Consider the following 26472-nt stretch of genomic DNA (forward strand, 5'->3'; position numbering starts at 1 on the left):
GATAAAAACTGGAAATCAAAACTATAAATAAAAATGCCTGTTACTTAAAAAAAAAAGAATCATACTCTAACTAGAGGAGTTCAACCAGAGGATAAACAAAAAGCTCCGGAAGGCCTATGGCTTAGTAGCCGGATGGCTGGCAATATCCATGGGTTGTCAGAGGCATCTGTAAGTCAAAGAGTAGTGCTTGGCAACCTGGGAGGAGGGGTGTACCAGTAGGTCAGATAGCAAGGTATGAAAAAAACTTAGGAAGCAGTAGCAGAGAAGATGATCCTAGTATCATAGGGAAGAAGTATCATAGTTGGGTGACTCTCTCTTTTCCAAATGTCATAGAAAGGCAGTCCATGAATAGAGTGCTGAGGTCAGTGTTCAGATCCTCTGGCGGGAACAAGGAACTTCCTGACTCTGGTTGACCTTCAGCCAGGTTCTCTCAGCAAGGTGGGCCCTGGTAATAATTTTCTCACAGAATAAAATACTTCAGGTATGGAACTCTCAGGAGATTAGGAAAAATCTAAACCATGTAGAAAGTTTCTCTAAAGAAAGAGCAATTACAATAAGAGAGGGACTAATAGATCTGGAATGCAAAAACTGACATGATATTGACATGATAGAAAGTTTGGCAGAGGAAAAGCAAAAGGTAACAACATTAAGAAAATACATGAACTCTATTTAAACCAAAGAAAGCAACCTTGAAGACAGCATGCACAGAAACAACTGATGGATGACAGGTCTCCCAGAAAACACAATAAATCAAGAGACCCAAAAAGTCATAAGGACAGGGACTAGACCTGTGACTTGATTATGTGGGCAACTCTTAGATGTGGAAACTTCCTCTACTGTGGAGTCAGAACTTTTACCTCTATCTTGTCTGATCATCTTAGAAGCCTGAAACTTTAAATCTTCAAGAGTTGTCTAGGGCACTGGAAGGTCAAGTCACCTTCCCGACCTTACATACCCATTATGTGTCCAGGACACAACTTGAACTATCTTCTGGCTCCAAGGCCAGCAACTCTCTTTAAGGGAGTGGAGAGGCCATTCTCGGAATTATCTTTGGTTTGGCATTCTTGCCTCATGAGGCATAAAAGGTTCAATTGGTATAGCAAGTTTTACCAGAATTCTTACTACTGCTTATAGTGGAAAGCTGACAAGTTGCCATAGTGTATTTGGAGGAGGGGAATAGCCTATTTATCTTCTTAAGCTTAGGAATTGTATAATATTTTGGCAATAGTTTCAAATTGCTATCCAGAGTGACTTTACCAATGCACAATTCCATTAGTGCATCAATATATCTGTTTTCCTGTAATTCCTCCAACATAACATCTTTTTTCTTTTTTCTTGTCAATTTTGACAGTTTGGTGAAAGTGAGGAAGTGCTTTAATGGGTACCTGTTAAACTTTTGTCACAGTACATTTTTTCATATAGCTATGGAAAAGCTGGATATCTTCACTTAAGAACTATTTAATCATATCCTGTGACCATATATTAATTGGAGAATGGTTCCTATTCTTATAAATTTGAATGACATTTTTGTCTTGTTTTTGTCAACTCTGTCAATCTGATTGGTGTAAAATGGAACCTCAGAGTTGCTTTAATTTGTACTCTTCTAATTTATAGTGTTTTGGGAACATTTTTTCATATAGCTATTGATAACTTGGATTTTTCATTTGAAAATTGCCTCATAGGGACAGGTAGGTGGCACAGTGGATAAAGCACTGGCCCTCAATTCAGGAGGACCTGAGTTCTAATCCGGTCTCAAACACTTGACACTTACTAGCTGTGTGACCTTGGGCAAGTCACTTAACCCTCACTGCCCTGCAAAAAAAATAAAAATGAAAAATGCCTCTTCATAGCCTTTAGCTATCAATAAGGAATGGATCTTATTCTTAAATATTTCACTAAATTTCTTCTATGTCTTGGAAATGAGACCTTTATTTGAAAATTTGCTACAGTTTTCCCCCCATTACTTGTTTCCTTTTTACTTTCAGTTACATTGGTTATGTCTGTAAGGGGAAATTTTTATTCCCCATTTTATCTCGTGATCCTTTCTTTTCTTTTCTTTTCTTTTTTTTTTTTAAGTTAACTCTTCACCTACCCATAGATCTTAAATTTAATTTTTTTCTTGCTCCTCTATTTTGTTTATGCTGTAATCCTTTATGTTTTCAAGTCATCTGGGGTATACAGTGTGAAATGTTGATCTATTCCTTATTTCTACCCATTTTTTTTACCACTTCCTCCCCATTATTTTCTGTAAGCTTCTTGACCTTTTGTTCTTCCAGATCAATTCTGTTATCATTTTTTCTAACTCTATAAAACAGAGTTAAAATTATCAAAGTATTCTTTGGTAGTTTAATCAGCATGGTATTAAATAAGCAAATTAATTTGGGTAAAATCATCATTTTTATTAAATTGACTCAGCTTACCCATGAGCAATTAATATTTCTCTAATCATTTAGTTTTGTCTTTATTTGTGTAAAGAATGTTTTATTGCTGTATTCATATAGTATCTGTGTGTGTCTTGGCAGGGAGAATTCTAAGTATTTTATACATTCTGTGGTTACTTTAAATGGAATTTCTCTTTATATCTCTTCCTGCTGGGTTTGGCCCATCCAAGCTGGACCCAGGTCCTCTTCTTGACCTAGCGCACAGCCCCAGGTATCTATTTAGTTCCTTATCTGGAGGGCTCTATATGGTATTCTCCTGGCTTGACCATACCCTCAGTATCTGTCTTCCTATAATGACCTAGGCTAGAAAATTTGCTATGGTTTTTTTCCTTGGATTTCTTTATGAGGACTTAGTCTACTTTTTTTCTAGGTCTTTACAGAGTAGTTATTGGAGAAATAGCTATACTGCTTCCTCCCACTTTGTCATCTTTGTGGGCCTCTCTTATGGGTTCTTATGGTTTTTTCCCCTTCTTCTCTCAACCACTACCCTGGTATACTTATTGCCTCATACCTGGACTATTGCATTCTAAGTGAGTCTCTCTGCTTCAAGTCTCATCCCATTGCACTCCATCCTGGCTGATAAAGGAATTTTCCTAAAGCAAAGGTCTATGTCACCCTTTAAGTAAACTTTGGTGGCTCCCTGTTATCTTCAGGATCCAAATCCTATTTTTTTTTACAAGATTCCTTTATTTCCATGGCCAGTACCTTTCACCTAAGACTAGCTTCCATTTACTCTGTGTAAACCTTTTATTTACATGGTTATTTATATGCTATTTTCACCATTAGAAAGTGAACTCCTTGAAGGCAGGGATCCTGTTTTTGCCCTTCTTTATATTTCTAGAGCTTAGTATGAATGCCAGTGTGAACATGAGATGTCAATCTAACTACACGTTATCATCTGAAGAGTAGTCATTTTTATTTACTTGATTTTCCCTATGCAGATTACTAAGCTAAGCTTTTTTTTTAAAATATGGTTCAGTTTTGAGTATGAATATCTCATCTTAGAAGCCCAGCAATATTCTAAGTCTTGATAAAACCAGCACAATGTCACTGACAAATATCAACATTTGGAGGAGCTCTCTACTTAGAGGGAGTCCATCTTTAACTTTGTCTGGGTACCAAGTGCCTTTGGTGAGTATATATTTCAATTTTATATTTCATCCAATATTAATGACCAGAGGGTCAATGGACAGTTATTATAACTATTATATCTTTTAAAGAATCTTGTATAATTTTGATTATGGAATGTAACCTTTTTGAAATTAAGGATTGTTTCACTTTTTGATTTTGTCTCCCTAGCACCCAGCATGGTGTTTGTCACATAGTGCCAGGTACTTAATGAATGAATGAATAAAAAAATAATTTATTAATGTAACTTACTTAATTTACTATAGCTTATACTTAACTATAGCTTACTATAACCCAAACACTGTGCTAAACACTATATATAGATATAGATATATAGATAAGCAAGGCAATTTATGTACTTACAGAACTCACATTCTAATGGGAGGAGACAACAAACAAGAGCATTTAGTGATGGGCCAACTAGAAAGGTTCAAGGATCTTTAAGATGAAGTGACAAAATGGAAGGGGACACAATTTTTTTTAGTATCATTTCCATTAATACAATTTTATCTATTGCACTATTTGAGGGTGCCAAGGGCTTTGGTGGCGAGAGCTTTCTTTTCTGGTTCTGTGGCTGCTAAAGGGGGAAGCTGTAGCACCAGCAGAGGCTGTTAAAGGTCTAATCTCTACAAGAATTACTCCCCTGGAAGACAGCTCTAAAAGTTAGACTGGAATCAGGACCAGTAGTGGGGGTAGGTGGGAGCGTAACTGCTATTCCTGGTACTCTTCAACTTAATGGTCACTGTTGAACAACTGTTGGTATTGGTGGTGACAAAAATGGCAGTCCCTTCTCCACAGATTATTATTAATTTTAAGATGAATAAACATTGGAGACTGACTGATTTATACATGGAAAACACTTGGCTGCATGACAGCTTTTAAGGAGGTTTTTCTCCCTATCATCAAATACCTTTATATAGCAACTAGAATTAGGTATAATGGGATCTTTATTATTTGTTATATTTTCAATCAATTGTGTGATGGAAAAGATGTGATCTACTGTGGAATTATTTGTAAAAGCCTATCTGTTCTCTAATAATACTCTCATCAAAGATGCTACTGACACATATGTAGATTATGATAAGAAATTTTATATAGATGGGATAGCATGTATTTGGTTCAATAGTTGGTGAACATTTTCAAACATATTTTTAGCTATCCCTGCCTATTGCACGGAAGTGTTTAAACACTAAAAAATAAGCTAATTAAAATAATTTATTAAATGTTTATTGTGCTAACTATCAATGTGAATGTTATTTTTAATTTGGAATGTCTTTACAGTTCTTTACAGGATTTTGTAATGCTTTATTCAACAGATGTCGGTGTGTAAGCTGAAATTATTTTCATATTAGTTCTTTTGCAAGTACCTATTATGAGTACTCTAATACAGGGAGAGCAAGTGTTGCAAATAAATAATTCATGATATCTTCAGATAACTGATATAATAAATTCCTATATTTGTATCTCTAAGGGAAGTCTTTAAAAACAGGGTTTTTTTTTTGCCCGAAATGTCTTTTTTCTCTTCTAATCTTGTTAATAGAAAGAATATTAAGACTATATTATTAGGGGCAGCTAGGTGGCACAGTGGATAGAGCACCAGCCCTGGAGTCAGCAGTACCTGAGTTCAAATCCGGCCTCAGACACTTGACACTTACTAGCTGTGTGACCCTAGGCAAATCACTTAACCCCAATTGCCTCACAAAAAAAAAAAAAAAAGACTATATTATTTAGTTCCTCTCTCAGTAGATTTACTTTTTGGTTATCCAGCAAGGATATCACATTTAGAGTACTAACAGTTAAGTTAAATTTTTAGATTAAAAGTCGATTCTTAGACTCCCTTGTCCATTTATTCACCAATATGCCATCCTCACTGCTAAAGCAGAAGGGACCCCCATAGTACCCAGGGTAATTTTGTATTTTTATTTGTTTAATGGTTTAACATGTCCAACAAATTCATTACCTGGGCACCAGACTACTGGTAATGATCCATGTTCTACATAGCTAGGCTTGTCCTAAGAAAGCATATTCTATCAGCCACTGGGGCCATATTCTATGCCTTTTCAATATAGTAGGCTTGCCCCCAACTAGAAAAACCTTTTAGGATTCAGAATAAGTTACATGCCACAATGATGCATTAGAGAATAACTCTGCTACTTTAAACATCAAGTAACTGCCATAATGTTATAGTTAAAAGGGATATGAGAAATATAACTGTTTTTGCTTTATAAAAGGAAGTGTAGTCTATGTAAGGAGGAATTTCCTAAGAAGATGAATGGTACTTACAGTACTCTGGTTTTATTTTTGACTTATAATCAGGCATAATTTTATTTGATCTCTGAACCTTACTAATTCATCTGTAAAAGACAAAAGTAATACAACACTTTTTACTCCTAAGGTTTCTTATGAATTCTAGACACACTGCAAAAAATTATCCAAGTTTTATCTCAATTTTAAAATACCATCTATATTAACCAGTTTCTTCATTTGTAAACCTTTTTAATTTTCTAAGTAAGAATGTATACTTATATCTACATATATCTATATCTATATCTATATATATGATGCATAAATTCCCTTTAAAAGAAATAGAATTATATGCTGAATTCTCTCTCAAGCTTTCCTATTTCATTAAAACACCAAGTAAATTTCAGGCACATATGAAAAAGACATTCTGAAACTTCAGTGGATCTGTGGTCTTATCCATTCCTTCTTGAAATTCAGGAAGCAAATCATCCACGCCTTTTCACTTAATTTAAAATTTTATTTTATTTTCTATTCTAAATTCTCTTCCTCTGCCCTCCCCCACCCATCCATTGAGAAGGCAAGAAAAACAAACCCCATGGCAAAAAGGGAAAAAAATGTCTGCATTAGTCATTTCCAAAAAAGAAAAGAAAAAGAAGAAAATATGCTTCAATTTGTAGTCTCAGTCCATCTGCTCCCTATTTGTAAACAAAGAGCATGTTTCATTATGAATCCTTTGGAACCATAAATGGTCATTGCACTAGTAAGAATTGCTAAGTTTTTCAAAATTTATTATCTTTACATTATTGCTATTACTATATAATTTGTTCTTCTGGTTCTGCTCACTTCTTTTTGTATCAATTTACAAAAATCTCCCAGGTTGTTTCTGAAAGTATCCCTTTCATAATTTCTTACAGCACAGTAATATTCCATAATATTCATATACTATAACTTGCTAAGCCGTTCCCCAGTTGATGGACATATGCTGAAGTTTCCAAATGCCACATCAAAAAGAGCCAATATAAACCTTTTTTATACATATGGGTCCTTTTCCTCTTTCTTTGATCTCTGAGTTATAAGTTGGGGCATAGTACCAGAATGGTCCACAATGGTTCACAGCTCCATAACCATCCCCTCCAGCATGTCATTTTCCTTATTGTCCATTTAGCTTTAATTTAGAGCATTTTTTTCATATATCTATATATAGTTTGGATTTCTTCCCCTTAAAATTGCCTATTCATATACTTTATCAGTTGGGGAATGGCTCATATTATTGTAAATTTGACTCAAATCCCTACATATTTTTAAAATGAGACCTTTATTAGAGAAATTTGCTGCAAAGATTTTCCGCCTCTCCCCCCTCCAACTGCTTTTTCATCTAGTTTTAGATGTACTGGTTTATTAAAAAAACTTTTTAATATCATGTAATAAAAATTATCTATCTTATCTCCTATTAACATTTCTTTGTCTTACTTTGTTATGAATGCTTCTCCTATTGATAGATCTGACAGATAATTTTTTCTATGCTCCATTAATTCATTTCTAATATCATCTATATTTAAATCACACATTCTTTTTGAGCTTATGATAGCATACAGTGTGAGATGTTGGTCTAGGCTTGGTTTCTATTTTCCATTTTCCCAAGAGGTTTGCCAAGTGAGTTCTTGTCCTCAAAGCTGAGATCTTTGAGTTTATCAAACATTAGTATGTTGTGCTCATTTGTTTTTCTATATTGTTTATATTTATATTTATATTCCACTAATCAAGCTCTCTTAACCAGTACCAAATCATTTCAAAAATTACAGCTTTGTAATACAGTTTGAGATCTGGTCCTTCTAGGCCACGTTCCTTCTTATTTTTTTTTCATTTATTTCTTGATATTCTTGAACTTTTTTTCTTCCAGTTGAATTATTATGATTTGTTTTTCCAGTGCTATTAAGTAATTCTTTGGTAGTTTGATTCATATGACACTGAATAAGTAAATAGATTTTGGTAGCATTTTCATTTTTGTTATGTTGGCTTGACCTACCCATGAGCAAATAATATTTCTCCAATTATTTAGATCTGTCTTTATGTATGAAAAAGTTGTTTTGCAACTGTGTGTCATATAATTCTTGTGGGAATACTGACAGGTAGACTTCCACGTATTTTATCTTGTCCAAAATTATTTGAAAGGGAATTTCTCTTTCTATCTCTTCCTAATGGATTATGCTGGTAACATACAGAAATGCAGATAATTTGTGTAGGTTTATTTTATATCCTAAAATTCTGCTGAAGTAGTTAATCATTTCGATTACTTTTTAAAATACTGAACTCTAGGAGGCAGCTAGGTGGCGCAGTGGATAAAGCACGGGCCCTAGATTCAGGAGGACCTGAATTCAAATCCGGCCTCAGATACTTGACACTTACTAGCTATGTGACCCTGGGGAAGTCACTTAACCCTCACTGCACTGCCCCCCCCCCCACTTAACTCTCTAAGGTTCTCTCAGTAAACCATCATATCATCTACAAAAAGTAATAGTTTTATATCCTCATTTATTAAATGAGAAAACAAATTTCTTAAAATTAAAAATCCTTCAATTTCTTCATCTTATTTCTATTGCTAACATTTCTAGTACAATATTCAATAGTAATAGTGATAATGGATATTCTGATCATATTCCTGATGTCACTGGAAAAACTATTGTCATTCAATCATATCAGTCATATCTGACTCTGTTACCTCATTTGGGTTTTCTTTTTATTTTATTTTAATTTAGGGGGGGCAGGACAATGAGGGTTAAGTGACTTGCCCAGGGTCACACGGCTAGGTCAGATTTGAACTCAGGTCCTCTTGAATCCAGGGGCCAGTGCTTTATCTACTGCACTATCTAGCTGCCTCCATTTGGGGTTTTCTTGGCAAAGATACTGTAGTGGTTTGCCATTTCCTTTTCCAGCTCATTTAAAAGATGAGGAACTAAAAGAAATAAGGTTATGTGATTTGTCCAGGGTTACACAGCTAGTAAGTGTCTGAGGCCAGATTTGAACTCAGGAAGAAAAGTCTTCCTGACTGACTTTAGGCCTAGAACTCTATCCACTGTGTTATCTAGCTGCTGGAAAACCTTTTGGCTTATCCCCATTACAAATTATACTTATTCTCACTTTCAGATAGATATTACCTACTGTTTTAAGGAAAGCTCCATGGTTTTTTTTGGCTTTGTTTGTTTTGTTGTTGTTTTTTTTTTAAACAGGAATTATGGTTGTATTTTGTCAAAAGCTTTTGCTATACCTATTGAAATAATATAAGTTTTGTTAATAACAAAATCATTGTTATTAATGTGGTGAATTATGCTTATGATTTTTCTAATATTGAACTAGCCCTGCCTTTCTGGTATAAAGTCAGCCCACATATTGCTATAATCATCTTACTAGCACTTTATTTGTTTTTGTATCCATATTCCTTAGGGAAACTGGTCTATAGTTGTCTTTCTCTGTCTTGACTCCTCCTTTGTGTCCTTTGCTGGACCCTCTTCCAGATCATACCCTCTAGCTGTAGGTGTCCTTCAGGGCTCTTCTCTTCTCCCTCTATAACACTTCATGTAGTGATATCATCCATATTTCAACCTTGTTGTTCAACTGAAACTGTTCTCTCAATAATTACGAATAGTCTCCACATCCAATAACCTTTTCTCAATCTTCATTCTTCTTGACCTCTCTGCAGCCTGTAACACTGTTGATCATTAAGTCCTTGAGCCTGTGTTTTGGTTCGGTTTTTGGGACACCATTTTCTCCTGCATCATCAGACGACACTTTCTCAGGCTTCTTTGCTGGACCCTCATCCCAATCATGTCCTCTAACAATAGGTGTCCCATGGGGTTTACTCCTGGGCTTGCTTCTCTTCTCCCTCTACAATTCTTCACTTGGTGATCTTAGCAGCTCCCATGGATTTAATTACAATCTCTATGATGATAATTTTCAATTCTAACTATGCCATAAATTCTCTTCTGACCTCCAATCTTGCATTTCTAGTTCTCATAGAGATGTCAAACTGAATGGCCAAGTCAAAATCTTAAATTCAACATATCCAAAACTGAACTTCACTTTTTGCAACATCTCTTGAATATGTCTGCTTCTCTCCTCTGACATCATCACCTCCCTATTCCTGGCCCTTATCACTTCATGCTTAGACTATTATAAAAGACCAATTGTGGGGCAGCTAGGTGGCGCAGTGGATAAAGCACTGGCCTTGGATTCAGGAGTACCCGGGTTCAAATCCGGCCTCAGACACTTGACACTTACTAGCTGTGTGACCCTGGGCAAGTCACTTAACCCCCATTGCCCTGCCAAAAAAAAAAAAAGACCAATTGTGAATTTTTCTGCCTCAAGTATTTCCCTGTTCCAATCCATTGTCCATTCTGCCACTAAAATAATTTCCCCAAAGTTCAGGTCTGACTGGTCTAGTTATCAGTACCATATCTGTTTCATAAAAGGAGTTTGGGGGCAGCTAGGTGGCACAGTGGATAAAGCACCAGCCCTGGATTCAGGAGGACCTGAGTTCAAATCCAGCCTCAGACACTTGACACTTACTAGCTGTGTGACCCTGGGCAAGTCACTTAACCCTCACTGCCCTGCAAAAAAAAAAAAAACAACAACAAAAAACAACAAAAACAAAAACATAAAAGGACTTTGGCTGGATTCCTTTGCCTGTTATTCCAAATGATTTATTTAATATTGAAATTAGTTGATCTTTAAATGTTTGATAGAGTTACTTATAGGTCAGGTGGGTTGAGAACAAGCCTAACTGTACCAGCAGGAACCCCCTGTAGCTTCGGTCAGTGTGTATTAGAAGCAGCGCTACATGTTAAGAGGGAGCTTAAAAGCCAAGAAATAGGCAGTCAAGATGAACAGGTAGAGAAAGAAGCAGACCACTGAAAGCTTCTTTGGTGGCAAGGTAGATCAAAATACACTCTCAGAAAAAGATACTAACAAAGTCAAATCTCCTACATCCAAATCTTCCAAGAAAAATATGAATTGGTCTCAGGCCATGGAAGTGCTCAAAAAGGACTTTGAAGATAAAGAAAGATAGGTAGAAGGAAAACTTAGAGAGGTAGAGGAAAAAATGGAAAGAGAAATGAGAGTGATGCAAGAGGGTCATGAAGAAAAAGTCAACAGTTTGAAAAGCCAAATTTGCCAAATGAGGTACATAAACTCTCTGAAGAAAACCACTGCTTAAGAATTAGGATAGAACAAATAGAAGCTAATGACTTTATGAGAAATCAAGACACAATAAAGCAAATCCAAATGAATAAAAAAACAGAGGGCAATATGAAATATCTCCTTGGAAAAACAGCTGACCTGGAAAATAGATCCAGGAGAGATAATCTGAAAATCATTGGACTACCCGAAAAACATGATCAAAATAAGAGCTTAGACATCTTCCAAAAAACTGTCAGGGAAAACTGCCTTGATATTCTAGAAGCAGAAGGTAAAATAGAAATTGAAAGAATCCACCGATCACCTCTGGAAAGAGATCCCAAAAGGAAAACTTCCAGGAATATATAGCCAAATTCCAGATATCCAAGGTTAAGAAGAAAACACTGCAAGCATCTAGAAAAAAGGAATTCCAATATTGTGGAGCTACAGTCAGGATAACACAAGATCTAGCAGCTTCGACATTAAAGGACCAGAGGGCATGGAATATGATATTCTGGAGGGCAAAGGAAATGGGACTACAACCAAAAATCACCTACCCAGAAAAAATGAGTGTAATCTTTCAGGGAAAAAGATGTATTTTCAGGCATTTGTGATGAAAAGACCTGAAATGAATAGAAAATTTGACTTTCAAATACAAGACCCTAGAGAAGCATAAAAAAGTAAACAGGAAAAAAGAAATCATAAGGGATATTAAAAGGTTAAACTGTTTACATTCCTACATGGGAAGATAATACTTCTAACTCATAAGAACTTTCTCAGTATTAGGGGAGCTGAAAGGAATATACTTCGACAGAGGGCACAGGTATGAATTGAATATGAAGGGATGATATCTGTAAAGCACTTATTTTTTGTTTATTCTTGGTTTTTTGTGGGGCAGGCAGGGTGGGGTGGCTTATGTCTGGGGCAGGATTTGGCCTTGGGGCTTCCTGTGTCCAGGGCTGGTGCTCTGTCTACTGTGTCACCTAGCTGACCCATGATGACATCTTTAAAATAAAGTTAAGGGGGGGGGCAGCTAGGTGGCGCAGTGGATAAAGCACCGGCCCTGGATTCAGGACTCCCTGAGTTCAAATCCGGCCTCAAACACTTGACACATAACTAGCTGTGTGACCCTGGGCAAGTCACTTAACCCTCATTGCCCTGCGAAAAAAAACCAAAAAAAAAAAATAAAGTTAAGGGGTAAAAGGAATGCACTGGAAGAAAGGGAAAAGGAGAGGTGGAAGGTGGGGAAGGAGTAGGGGAGTGAGTAAACCTTACTCTTATCAGAATTGACTCAAAGAGGGAATAACATACACACTCAAGTGGGTATAGTAATATATTTTGCCCTGAGGGAAAGTGGGAAGGGAAGGGGATGGGTGGGGGGAATGGCAAAGGAAGGGAGGGCAGATTGAGGGAGGGGGCAGTAAAAAGCAAAACACTTTTGAGGAGGGATAGGGTGAAAGAAGATAGAAAATAGAGTAAACATCAAGGGAAGGGAATAGGATGGAGGGTAATATAATTAGCAATAGTAACTGTGAAAGAAATGATGAGCAGGATGAAGGACGTATAAAAATGTAAACCATCAACAGAGAAAGAACTGATGGTAACTGAATACAGATTGAAGTATAATTTTATTTGTTAGTTCCTCTTTCTAAAGTTATTTTGTCTACTTTCTTTCAAAACCTGACTAATGTGAAGATGCTTTGCATGACTGCACATGTATGACTTATACTGAATTGTTTGATTTCTTAGGGAGGGTTGAGGAGGGAGGGAGGAAGAAAATTTGGAACACAAAGTTTTAAAAAATCAATATAAAAAAATTTAGTTTTTTTTACATGTGAAAGGGAAAATTCTAAATAAAAAAAATAAATGTTTGATAGAATTCACTTGTAAATCCATCTGGTCTTGATGTTTTTTCCTCCCTGAGGAAGCTCATTTATGGCCTGTTCAATTTATTTTTCTAAAATAAGTTTATTTGGCTATTCTATTTCCTCTGCTTTTGATGTAGGCAGTTTATATTTTTAAAAATATTCTTCAATTTCACATAAACTGTTAAATTTATTGGCATATAACTGGGCAAAGCAACTCTTTATAATCACTTTGATTTCAACTTCATTAGTGGTATATTCACCCTCTTCATTTTTAATATTAGTGATTTGCTTTTTTCTCTCTCTCTTTTTAAAATTATATTAACCAAAGATTTATCTATTTTCTTGTTTTTTTAAAACAACTTGTTTTATTTATGAATTCAACAGGTTTTTTTAAACTCAATTATATTAATCTCACTTTTAATTTTTAAGATCTCAAATCGTGTTTAATTGGATATTTTTAACTGGTTCTTTTCTAGTTTTTTTCAATTGCACAGCCAATTCATTAGCCTGTTCTTGTTGTGTTTTATTGATATAAATATTTAGAAATAAATTTTCTTCCAATTGCTACTTTTGCACTATTAGTACACTTTTGCACTACATTTCCCCTATAGGTTTTGATATATTGTCTCATTATTGTCGATCTCTTTAATGAAATTGTTGATTGTTTCTATGATTTGTTTTTTAACCCACTCATTGTTTTGTTTTTTTTTAAGTGAGGCAATTGGGGTTAAGTGACTTGCCCAGGGTCACACAGCTAGTAAGTGTTAAGTGTCTGAGGCCGGATTTGAACTCAGGTACTCCTGACTTCAGGGCCGGTGCTCTATCCACTGCGCCATCTAGCTGCCCCTAACCCACTCATTGTTTAAGATTCTGTTGATTAGTCTCCAATTAGTTTTTAATCTGTTTCCATTGTCCCTTATTGAATATAATTTTTATTTTGTCATGATCTGAAAAGGATGCATTTAATATTTCTGCTTTTCTTCACCTATGAAGTTTTAATGCCCTAATATATGATTAATTTTGTAAAGGTATCATGTATCACAATGGAAAAAGTATATTCTTTTCCATTCCCATTCAATTCTTTCCAGATACCTAGCATATCTATTCTTATCTAAGATTCTATTCAACTCTTTAATGTCTTATTTATTTTTTGGTTAGATTTATCTAGTTCTCAAAGGGGGAGGTAATGGGTACTGATTACTGTGGGTAAGAGAACTTAGCAGTCTGACTTGCAAATTATCCATTAACTGGGGTTTGAATCCCTTTTAGGGCTCACATATGAATTAGAGCTTGGATCTTTTTGCCTCCTACATCACATATAGGATGTTCTATGGTACCTTTTATCATAATGTAGTTTTTCTATTTATCTCTTTTAATTACATCTATTTTAGCTTTGACTCTGAGGTGTTTGTTACCTTTTTGTTTTTTCATCAGCTGAAGCATAATAAATTCTTCACCAGACATTTATATTAACTGTGTGAATAGCTCTCAGTTTCAAATGTATTTCTTGTAAATAACATATTATTAGATTCTAATTTTTTAATCCATTCTGCTAGTGGTTTTATCGGTGAATTCATCCCATTCACATTCACAATTATAATTACTAGTTGTTTATTTCCCTCCATTCCATTTTTCCTAGTTTCCTTCTCACCCCCTCTTTTAACTGTATCATTCCTCACAAGTTTGATTTACTTCTAACAACTACCTCCCTAATCCATAGTTTTAAAAGAATTTCTCCCTCTTCCCTTACCCTCTATTCCATAAACTATCTACCCCTCTAAGAATTCCTCCTTCATCTTCTCACCCTATCCACTTACTTCTTGATCTACATGCCTTTCTAAAAGTCCCTCCTTTATCTTGTCCCCTCACCCTCCTTTTTCTTTATAAATTTAATAGACTTTTATACTCTTCTAGAGGCATATGTCATTCCCTCTTTAAGTCAGTTCTGATGAGAATAAGGTTCCAGAACTAAAGTTCCTCCACCCTCACCTACTTCCACTGTTTTCATTCATACCCCATTTGTACGAGATAAATGCTTCATTTTAACTCTCCCTAACCAATTTTATTTTTAAAAATCATTCCATCACACTGAACCCAAAGCTTTCTATCTTTGTATGCTCTTTCAAACTAGTCAAGTAATAACATTCTTAAGACTATAGATAGTATTTTTCCATTTAAGAAGAAAACAGTTTGACCTAATTGAGTCCCTTATAATTAGTCTTTAATGTTTCTCCTAAATCTTATGTCAAATTTTCTATTGGGCTCTGCTCTTTTTGTCATAAATACTTGAAAGTTTTTTCAATTAATTAATTGTCAATATTTTTTTCATTCAGGATTATACTCAGCCTTTCTAGTTAAATTATTCTTAGTTGCAAACACAGATCCTTTGCTCTTCCAAATATAATATTTCAAGCTTTTTGGTCTTTTAATGTAGAAGCTGCTAGATCTAGATTATCCTAACTATAATTCCACAGTATTTAAATTGGTTTTTTTTTCTTATTAGTTGTAGTATTTTTCTCCTTAACCTGGGAGTTTCAAAACTTGGCTATGATGTTTCTGTGACTTTACATCTTGAAATCTCTTTCAGGTGGTGACTAATAGATTTTTTTTTCTATTTCTATTTTAATCTCTTGTTCTAGAAATTCAGGGCAATTTTCCTTACTGATTTCTTATGATATTGTATAAAGACTCTTTTAAAAATTATAACTTTCAGGTGGTCCAAAAATTCTTGTATTGTCTCTCTTCAATTTGTTTTGTAGATCAGTTGTTTTCCTAATGAGATACTTCACATTTTCTTCTATTTTCATTTTGTTTTATTATTTCCTCATGTCTAATAAAGTCATTAGCTTCTCCTTGCCCAATTCTAGTTTTTAAGGAGTTGTTTTTTCCTTAAATTTTGGAATCTTTTTTTCCAATTGGTTGACTTTCTTTTCATGTTCTTGGTTTTCTTGGATTGCTCTTATTTTTTTCCTATTTTTTCCTCAACCTCTCTTATTTGATTTTTTTTTGGGGGGGGCAGGGCAATGAGGGTTAAGTGACTTGCTCAGGGTCACACAACTAGTAAGTGTCAAGTGTCTGAGGCTGGATTTGAACTCAAGTCCTTCTGAATTCAAGGCCGATGCTTTATCCACTGCACCTCCTAGCTGCTCTCTCTTATTTGATTTTTTAAGTCCTTTTAAAGCTCTTCCAAGAATTCTTTTTGTGCTTATGACTATCTGACATCTTTCTTTGAAGTAGGAGTAGGTTTTTTTTTTAACTTCACTAACTTCTTTTAAGTATGAACGCAGAGCTTCTCTATTTCCATAGTAACTATGTATGGTGGGGTTGTTTCTCCTTTGCTTACTCACCATCATCATCTCTAGTGGTTTACCATTATAGTCAGGTTCTAATCTCAAGTTGTGGGGATAATGTGTCAGCCTTCAGTTTTTTTTGTACTATTGTGTTCTGAGCTCTGTCTGGGATCCTTATCTTGGGTACCTTCTCTTCCCGAGGCATGGTTAGGGGCTGTCACTGGAAATGCTCTTGCTCACCGTGGTCTCTCCCACAGCTGCCCTGGAACTGAAAACAGGGACTCTGCTCTCCTGCAGGTGCCCATGGCTGGCAGAATCCCTGCTTCTATGCTTCCACATTCCCTGGGAGTATATTCACTCCTCATCCACAGTGGCAGCCCAGGACCACATCTGGTCAGCATAACTGGGCCTGGCATCCTATGACAGTGGAGGGCCCTTCAATCTTCCTTTCCTCAGCTGTCCGGCCCCCCACATTGTCCTTGAGGCATGTGAGAAAATAATTATTAATAACGAACTTCTTGGGGACCCAGAGACCCAGTTTTTAGCTCCCCCTCACCCCCCTCACCCTCACTCAGAAAGCTCAGTCTTTGAGAAAGTTCTAATTTCTTTCAGGGCTTAATCCTGTTTAGGGTGAGTACAACAGAAATGTAGAATAGACTCTTTTGACTAGCTCAGTGAGCTGATGGGATTATACCATACTGAATATACCTTTGCCCCTCAAGGGTCTCCCTATTAGACCCTGATGTCATCATGGTAGAGCTCATTTTAATATGTACCTCAAGTCATGTCAACCAGTGGGATTGAATGATACTAATCAATTAGCTTTGATGAGTGTGTAGGGAGGCACCTCTTTCAAAAGAGGATAAAAGTCAAGAACACACAAGGCTCCAGTCTGATGCCATTTTGGAATACAATTCTTGGTCTGGACCCACTGTAGGTTGGTGAGCTCCCCTCTTAGGACAGGGTAGGCTGTTAGAACATGTGCTCTTTCTCTTAGAAATATGGTGCTGAGGGGGCAGCTAGATGGTGCAGTGGATAAAGCACTGGCCCTGGGTTCAGGAGGACCTGAGTTCAAATCCAGCCTCAGACACCTGACACTTATTAGCTGTGTGACCCTGGGCAAGTCACTTAACCCCAATTGCCTCACTAAAAAAAAAAAAATTAAATTTAAAACAAAACAAAACAAACAAACAAACAAAAAAAAAGAAGTATGGTGCTTTTTTGTTTTTTTGCCTTGTGTTAAATGCCATGCTGTCAATACTTTAATAACATGTAATGTTAATTGATAATAAATGCTTACTGCTAAAAATGGTGCAATAGCCATTATTATATAAAAAGCAATTAATATAAGGGGCAGGTAGGTGGCGCAGTGAATAGAACACTGGCCCTGGATTCAGGAGGACCTGAGTTCAAATCCGGTCTCAGACACTTAACACTTACTAGATGTGTGACCCTGGGCAAGTCACTTAACCCCAATTGCCTCACACACACAAAAAAGCAATTAATATAGCAGCAACAATAATCTTAGAAAACCCAGTTTAGCCCCCAATAATTTAAATAACACAGGTGAAAGTTTCTGTAACTGAGGCTGCCACCAATCTATTGGTCTCCAGGGCTTATTGTTTGTTGATTCATCTGAGTCTGCCTGGAGGTGGCTACACTTCAATTAGGTCAAACCTCCACCCCTAGAACACGTATTTCTTAAGGTCCTCTTAAGTTGTCTTAGAAGGACAACTGTTTTACCCCAACTTTTAATTATTTTTGGCACTCAAAAGTTTACTTTGAGGTGGTATTTATCTTGCTTGTGGGAGAATTTTGGAGAGCCTGGTATTTCCTATCTTATTCTGCATATCTTCCCAGAATCCTCTCTTATTTGGTTTTTAAAATATCTTTTGAACTCTTCTAGGGAGTCTTGTTGAGCTTGTGTGCAACCTGTATTTTTTCTTTGAGGTTTTGCTTATAGATGTGTTCAAGTTATTATTTTTTTCTGTGTCTATTAAATTGCTGGCTCCTTGAGGGAAGAGACTGTCTTTTGCCTCTTTTTGTATTTCTAGCACTTAGAACAGTGTATGGTACATAGTAAGTACTAAATAGATGTTTATTGACTTATTGAATGTTTGTGTCTTAAACTTCCTCGTCAACACAGTAGTTTCATTCTTTTTGTTTGTTTGCTCATTCTCTCAGGCTATTTCTTGCATTTGGATTTTATATTAGTGTTAGGCTCTGCTCACTGCTTGTGTGAGGGTGGGAGGGATGTCTAGTGTGAGAATCTGTTCTTTTATGACCTTCTGCAGCTTGCATTATTTAGTCTCAGGGTCTTCAAGTTTTCAGTGCTCCCAAAGTGGTCATCTGGGGAGAGATCTGTTCACTGTCTTCCTGGTCTGAGTTCTGCAAATTCCTGATCCAAGTTTGGGTCTGTTGGATTGTGCATTGTTGAGTTTCTGTATACTCTTCCTGGACTCAGTCACTGTTGGCCCATTGGGAGTTTCTGCAGGTTTAGAGTGACCAAACTGCTGATTTCCCTATGATCTAGGCCACTCCTACCTTGGTTATTCCCTTAAAGGCTTATGTGCTGGGATAAAGGTGGGAATTGAGTTGGCTTTATTCTCCTAATTTCAGAGCCACATATCTACATTTTTGGAACTTGTTCTGTGCTCTGTACTCAGCTAGGGCCCCACTCTCTTGTGATCTCTCCACTCTACCCTGGAAGTATGACCTGAAACTGAATGAGCAAAAGAGCTGCTGGATGGCACTTGTTCCTACAGCTAGCACTAATTCTGAGATCCCTTGAGATCTCATTCTATTCCTATGCTTCCTGACCCTTTAATCTCCCTGACCACTGGAACATTCCCCCTAGCCAACTGTGCCACCTCATGCTCCTGGCCAGTCCATGTATCAGTGCTGGCAGACCTCTTTGTTTGCCAGAGCTGCCCTGGGCAAGGAAAATTGACTTACTATGACTTTTTTCTGGCTTTCCCAATCAGAATTTGATCTGGTACATTTCCTAGTTTGTTGTGGAGAAGGTATGCTAGGTGAGCTAGGCAAAAATGTTCCTTCTCATGTCATCTTGACTCTGGCCCTCTCATTCATATCTTTTCAATTTATATAATTCTTACACATGTCCTACCATACATTATCCACAGGAAAAAGAAGTCACACAGAAGTCTAAAGTTCTATAAAACACTCCAATTCTCTCAGAATTCTTTAGGTACCTAAAAATGTACAACTCTCATTTAATTCCAAAAGGCAAATTCTGGGAAGGCTGAAAGCTGACTAGATCTACTTATTCTAGTTTGCCTGGCTTTCTCTAATACCTTGGAAAGTTTATCTATTGGACAACTTAATAAATTTCTCAAGGAAACTAATATTTTTCTTCTATCTTCCTCAAAAATTACACAAAAAATATATTTGATTCACTAATATTAAGGCTTGATGAGGAAGAATCTTTCTATTTTTAAACTTACTGTCCAGTATTTGCATTTTATCTGCTTCTCATTTTGCAGCACAAACATTTGCTACTTTGTGGAATACAGATATATCAGTTTACATTTGATTCCTTTGGCACTATTTAGACGGAAAGCAGAAATGCAGCCATGCCTTATACTGTTGTTTTAACAATTAAAGAATTTTGTTTCACATGCAGTTTAGCTATGACTGAGCTAGAAAATATGTGGAACAGATACATGGAAACATGGATTGTTAAAATTTTGCCATAAATCCCCTATATGGCTAGGTCTAAAAATAACATATTAAAAATAAAGCAACATCCCATGCATATAAACTTTCTCCTTTTAGTTAAGGGGATTGCTTTCAATGATTTGATAGTCTTAAATAAAGAGTACATCATATAAGATGTAGCTATGAGCTACTAATTAAATGAACTACTTCTATAAGCATCCTTTTTATGAGCAGACTCATGGGGGGAATGATTTAACAAAAGACTCTCTGGGTCTGGGAACACAGAAAGAAGAATCAAAAAAGGTAGAGAAAATAGCTAAATATCTTTGGGATAAAAGAGGTTTGTGTCTGCTTTCTAAAATTTATAAATGGAAATCTGAATTCAATTGTTTGGGAATAAATACTGCTTACACTCACTTCATAATAAACAATTTAAAAAATGTTCCCTTTTCTTCAAAGCAATCTGATAGCCTTCATCTTATTTTCTAAAATGACTTTAAATGCAACCTGATTGGTTGTTCATGAAATCTCAGCTCTATGAAGATGGCCTAACTAAAGTCACAGGGGACCAAATATTTAACATAATTTCAGTAAATTCAACATGTTCCTTTCAATGCTGTCCTTCTTGTCTGTGATTCTTTTTGTGCCTTATGTTCTCTTCTTTGCGTTAAAAAGAGTTTCAATGACCTTCTTTGCTTTTTTTCTGGTTTTTGTTGTTAACCAAACCCTATTCCTTTCTCTCTCACACATCCCAATACTACTGGGAAAATAGAAATAAAAATAAATTATTTGTAATAAATTTGCACATTTAAGCAAAATAAATTCTTACATCAGCCTTGTATATTTTATTCTGTGTCTGGGGTCAATTATTTCTCTGTCATTAGGTGAGTTGCATGTTTCATCATCAGTCTTTTAGAACTGTAGTTGGTTATTACATTGTTCAGAGTTCTTAAATCTTCAAAGTTTTTGTGTTTTTAAATGACATGTTTATTGTACACACAACAGTTTGTTCTCCTGATTCTGCTCACTGCACTCTTCATTAGTTCATAAAAGTCTTCTCTAGTTTCTCCGAAATTTCCCCTTTCATCATTTCTTTTTTTTTTTTAAATAATAAATTTTTTAATTTTTAGTTTGGGGCTCCAAATTTTATCCCTCTTTCCCTCACTTCCCTGGACCTGGAGTCAGGGGGACCCGAGTTCAAATCTGATCTCAGACATTTGCCATGTACTAGCTGTGTGACCCAGGGCAAGTCACTTAACCCCGATTGCCTCAAATATCCAGGGCTACATACAGTCATCCTGATGTATATCTTGCCACTGGACACAGATGACTCTGAAGGAAAAAGTGAGTCTTATGAGTTTGCACAGCCCTCCCTCACTTAAATCCAATTCACTGCAAGTCATGACATTACCTTCCTATGTTACAGTCCTCTTGGAGAACAAAGGACAAACAACAGCCAAATCCCCTACTGAAGGGCATGCCCTAAGTTTCTTATTCATTGCCACAACATAGTTGCTAGAAATATTTACATACACACAAGTTCTTTTCCTCTTTCTTTGATCTGTTATATAAACCTAGTTGTGACATTGCTAGTTTAGTGAATTTGAGATCACAGTTCCAGATTGTTTCCCTGTAAACTGGACTAATTTACAGCTTTACTAACATCAATAAATATGTCTACCTTCCCACTGTGCAAACAACTGTCATCTCGGTTTTTTGTCATCTTTGCCAATATGATATATGTGAGGTAGAACCTCAATATTGGTTTAATTTACATTTTTCTTATTACAAGTGATTTGGAGCATTTTTTAAAAATATAGCTTTTGATAGACAGCTTGGACTTCATCCTTAGAAAAATGTCCATTTTATCTTTGACCATTTATATATTGGGAAATAGATCTTGTTCTTATAAACTTGAACCAGTTATCTTGTCAGAGAAATCTGCATCGAAGATTTTCTTTCTTGGCTACCTGTTGCCCTTTTAATCTTAACTACACTGATTTTGTTAAGGAAAAAACTTAATCAAATTTATCCAGTTTATGTTCCATGATATTTTTTGTCATATTTGGTCATGACTTCTTTCCCTACTGAAAGATTGGAAAAATAATTTTTCTCCTCTAATTTGTTTATGAGAGTATCTTTTTAATTTATATTCTTGATCTTTTGTTCTTCTTTTTGTTACTATTTTCTACCTCTAAATAATAATCCTTAGGTAGTTTTATTTCTATGTCACTGAATAGGTAAATTAATTTAGGCTGTATCATCAATTACTTTAGGCAATTCATGATCAATTAATATTTCTCCATTATTCAAGTTTTTATTTCATTCATTTATTCTGAATATTGTTTTTCTAGGTCTACTTACTTAGAAATCTTTCTATGTTACCTTGAATTCTTCATAATCAGAATTTCTTAGGGTACAGTAATATTTTACAACATTATGTGCCATGACTTGTTATATTATTATCAAATACATGGACATCTACTTTGTTTCTAGTTCTTTCCTACTACAAAGAGTACTGTATAAATGTTTTTGTGTACATGATACTTTTCATTCTGCCTTCAAACTCCTTGGGGAATATAATATACCTAGAATAGCTATCAAGGGTATGGACATTTAAGACATTTTCTTAGAAAATTCCAAATTGTATTACAGAATTATTGGACTAACAGTGCATTAGCAGGTATTTTTTCTCATGGTCTAAAATAGCATCAATTAAGATATATTTGATTAAAAGGTAATATTTTTCTACCACCATAATTAGTTCCTTCTGCCTGTATTCTTCTTAGTGTAACAAATGTGGATTTCTAGCTCTAAAATGCTAATATAATCAACAGATCTGAATGAAAAATTATTATATTTTAAAAGGCATTGCAGATGTCATTTCTTCACTCACACCAATATTACAGTAAACAAAAAGCTAATAGAATGGAAATATTGAGAGATAGATCCACAATAAAATATATTTTATGGAACTAGCACTTTCACCGACATGGCAGAGAGAAGGAAGAAATAATAAGATATTTCTTTATTGAATGGCTATCAAAAGATCATGTTAATAAAAATTACAGACAAGGGTGTTAAGGAAAAGTGAAAAATATATTACTGATATTAACTTTTACCACTTATTATAGGTGTTATAAACACCATTTACAAAGAGTTATGAATATTTTTGTATATGTTGCACAAATACAACCTGGGATGGGTTGGGGAGACAGGAATATTCTGGGGGTAAATAATACCATGTGGAAGGTCAGAAGTGTTTGTCTACTGTAGACATGATTTTAGTATCCTAAGGAAAACCAAAATGTATCTTGGGGGAAATAAGACTAGAGCAAGATTTTTCAATCTTATCATTATCTTCATCATTTTTACCTAATGAGTAAAGTAGAATCTAAGCAGATTAGTGCCAGGCAATGTTTTCTCCTATAAGTCATTTTGCCCTTAAAATTGAGAAATCTGTTGTACCTCTTTCTTCTGTTCTGAAAACCAGTTGGTGTCTTTTCTTGATCCTTGAGGCAAAATATGAAGATCTACTAACACAGCAAAGTTCCTACACTGTAAGACATCAAAATGAGAAAATGTTAAGTATGTGGGGCTTGTATTCAACAGACAAAAAAAAAAAGAAATAATCAAAGATCACTGTGAGCATATTATCTAATGGCAACAAGTATCATTACACAAAAGAAATGTGAGGGGGCAGAGGTGGTTTTCTTTATCTGCTATTCCTTCTCACAAGTCTAAAATAAATTACAAGACTACTTAGTAAAATTAAAATGGTAATCATCATGGTTCATTCACTTCAATGCTCTCAATGATGTGGGTATTCCCTCCAATAATGCTGACTGCAACCCACTCCTGCCTGACTGAAGGCTATGATTCTTGCTTTCTCATAAGTACACCACAGGAGGCTCTCATAAGTACACCACAGGAGGCCCACACAACATACTTTGACACCCTTTACACTACTTCTCCAACAAAACTGCTTGTTTGTAAAAGACAGCCTCTTTAGCTTGTACCTTGCCTTTCCATTGTGCTTTCAGAGACCACAGTATTCCATGACTTGCAGCAGACTAGATAGGGAAAGGAACCGTGATTCTATTGATTTATTAAGATGAAAAAACCCCCTCTACCAATGTAGATAAACATCCTCTGCAACTTGGAGTCTTAGAGAGTTGCCTATATGCTTGATGAATACTGGTGGTCAAAAATATGGGCTTTTGTTTCAGTGAGATGTTTGGGGGCTTAAAAGAACTATTTAAGGGGCAGCTAGGTGGCGCAGTGGATAAAGCGCTGGCCTTGGATTCAGGAGTACCTGAGTTCAAATCCGGCCTCAGACACTTGACACTTACTAGCTATGTGACCCTGGGCAAGTCACTTAACCCCCATTGCCCCGCCAAAAAAAAAAAAAAAGGAACTATTTAACTCCCTAAAGGCAATCCAATTCACTCTCCCCCCTTTTGTTAATTCTGGGCTCAGATAACTGTCCATTTGTGGTGTTGGTACAAGATGTACATAAATATCACTGGCCATTATAGGTCGTCCACCCAATAGTGCATTGCAGTCTGGACAATAGACATTCTTTATACAGTTGGTTTTAAAAGTGTGAACAGCTAGGACAAGAGTACTTGATTGATTAGGAAACTCTGCAGCATTCTAGTGTCTAATGTAAAAAAATAAACAAGCATAATATCATCTATAAGCATAAACACCCAGAGCAGAGGTTGGCAAACCACAGCCCATGGGTCAAATTCAGCCCACCACCTACTTTTGCGTGGCTCATGAACTAAAAACAGTTGTTTATAGAAGACATTGTGCTTGATCATTACATCAACACTGTAGAGTTTCCTAATCACCCAAACACCTTTGTCCAAGTTGTTCACATTTTAAAAGCCAACTAAATGATGATTATCTATTGTCTAGGTCAAAGTTTCTTAAACTATGGGCTGTGACCCCATGTGGGGTTGCATAACTGAATGTGGGGGTCGTGAAGAATTTGGAAACAATAAAAAGTTATATATATCTTTTTATATACCTATATACTAGGGTTGCATAAAAATTTCTTAGGCAAAAAGGTGCCATGAGTGTAAAAAGTTTAAGATGCCCTGGTCTATACTATGGTACAGTATAGTATGATACAACGTAATATAAGTATAATACAACACAAAGAAATTTATTTAAAAGTATAAAAACATCCTTAGCTCTTGGGACAAATAAAAACAGGTGGTGGGGTTGAGTTTGCTGAACCCTGATCTGGAGGATTTCATCATTTATAGGAAATCCTTCACTGACGTGGATTCTGGTAGATCTCCATAACAGTGATCAATGCCTTGGTGAACATATGTCTCTGTTTTATGGCTCACTTAATATTTTTGTTTTTTGGTGTTTTTTTTTTTAGTGAGGCAATTGGGGTTAAGTGACTTGCCCAGGGTCACACAGCTAGTAAGTGTTAAGTGTCTGAGGCCGGATTTGAACTCAGATACTCCTGAATCCAAGGCCAGTGCTCTATCCACTGCACCATCTAGCTGCCCCGCTCACTTAATATTAATAACCAATGGGTCATCAAAGTTATCTAGCATTATATCTTAAAAGTAATCTTGTTGATATATAATGTTCATATAGGGATGGGATATACTTTGTGAAAGTGTCTTCAAGGAGGCATTTTATTCTACTAAATAAATGTTTTTTTAAAGTCAAGAAAAAAATAAGTTCAATGGGTTCTTATAGTCTTTACACCTTTTGGAAAAACACAGTTTCATGTAATCATAAAATGTTAGAACTATAAAGTCCCTCAGATATTATATTATCACTCATTATAATGGCAGAAGTATCCAAAAGCAGAATGGACTGCCCTTTATTGGAAGTCTTCACGCAAAGGAAAGAGCAGTCATTTGTTAGGTATCAAAAGCATTCATGGTCCAACATGGGTTGAACTAGTTGCCCTCTGAAGTTTTTCTAACTCAATCATTCAGTGAACGATGATTAACAGCCTACTATGTTCTAGACACTGTGCTAAGTGCTGGGGATACAAATACATGTTAAAAAAAAAAAAGACTGCCCCTGCCCTCCAGGACCTTACCATCCAATGGGGAACAATAACATACAAAAGGAAGCTAAAAAGCTGGCAAAGTTGAGGGGGTGGTACTTGCATGATGGAGAAGTCTAAAGAAGTCCAAACTCAGTGTCACTGGGGAGAAGACTATGCTCAGTCCCTTTCTTCAATAAAGGCCCTGGAGCTCATGGCTCTTCCCTCCAGAAAGAGGTTCCAACCAGGGATCAGAGAGTATTGAGTATTTACTTGAGAGATTACATTATTCAGTATTTTATAGTTTTACCCAGATTAAATTCTTGATGTAAGTTATAAGTATAAAAATACCATTTTTGTTTATTATGTCCTTATAGCATGAAAAGAAGTAAGGAACATATAGTTAGAAAAAAAAAATTTTAAATCTGTGGTTCTACAATTCTCTGTGCCAGTATAGCTGACCAAGGATAGAAAGCCATCATCTTGTCCTCACTGATTTGGATTGAAAGTCATACTGACTGCCAAAGGGATTAGGTTGTGCCTTGCAGTACAGACGATATTCAACATGGTCTAGAGTTTGCCAACTGATAGTATGTCTAAAATTCTATTTTGAACTATTATTTATAATT

General features: G+C 35.8%; 1 protein-coding gene across 4 annotated transcripts in view; it reads right to left on the reverse strand.

Moving 5' to 3' along the window:
* LOC122742274 (SLX4 interacting protein) overlaps positions 1–26472 on the reverse strand; it is a 244107-nt gene that overhangs the window by 99274 nt on the left and 118361 nt on the right. For all 4 annotated transcript variants that reach the window (XM_043986391.1, XM_043986392.1, XM_043986390.1 and 1 more), the window contains exon 3: positions 23287–23376. In XM_043986391.1, coding sequence (XP_043842326.1) covers positions 23287–23376 — 90 coding nt within the window. The remainder of the gene's footprint in view (positions 1–23286; positions 23377–26472) is intronic.

Source organism: Dromiciops gliroides, chromosome 2 (genome assembly GCF_019393635.1).
Source record: "Dromiciops gliroides isolate mDroGli1 chromosome 2, mDroGli1.pri, whole genome shotgun sequence".
Classification (NCBI taxonomy): Eukaryota; Metazoa; Chordata; class Mammalia; order Microbiotheria; family Microbiotheriidae; genus Dromiciops; species Dromiciops gliroides.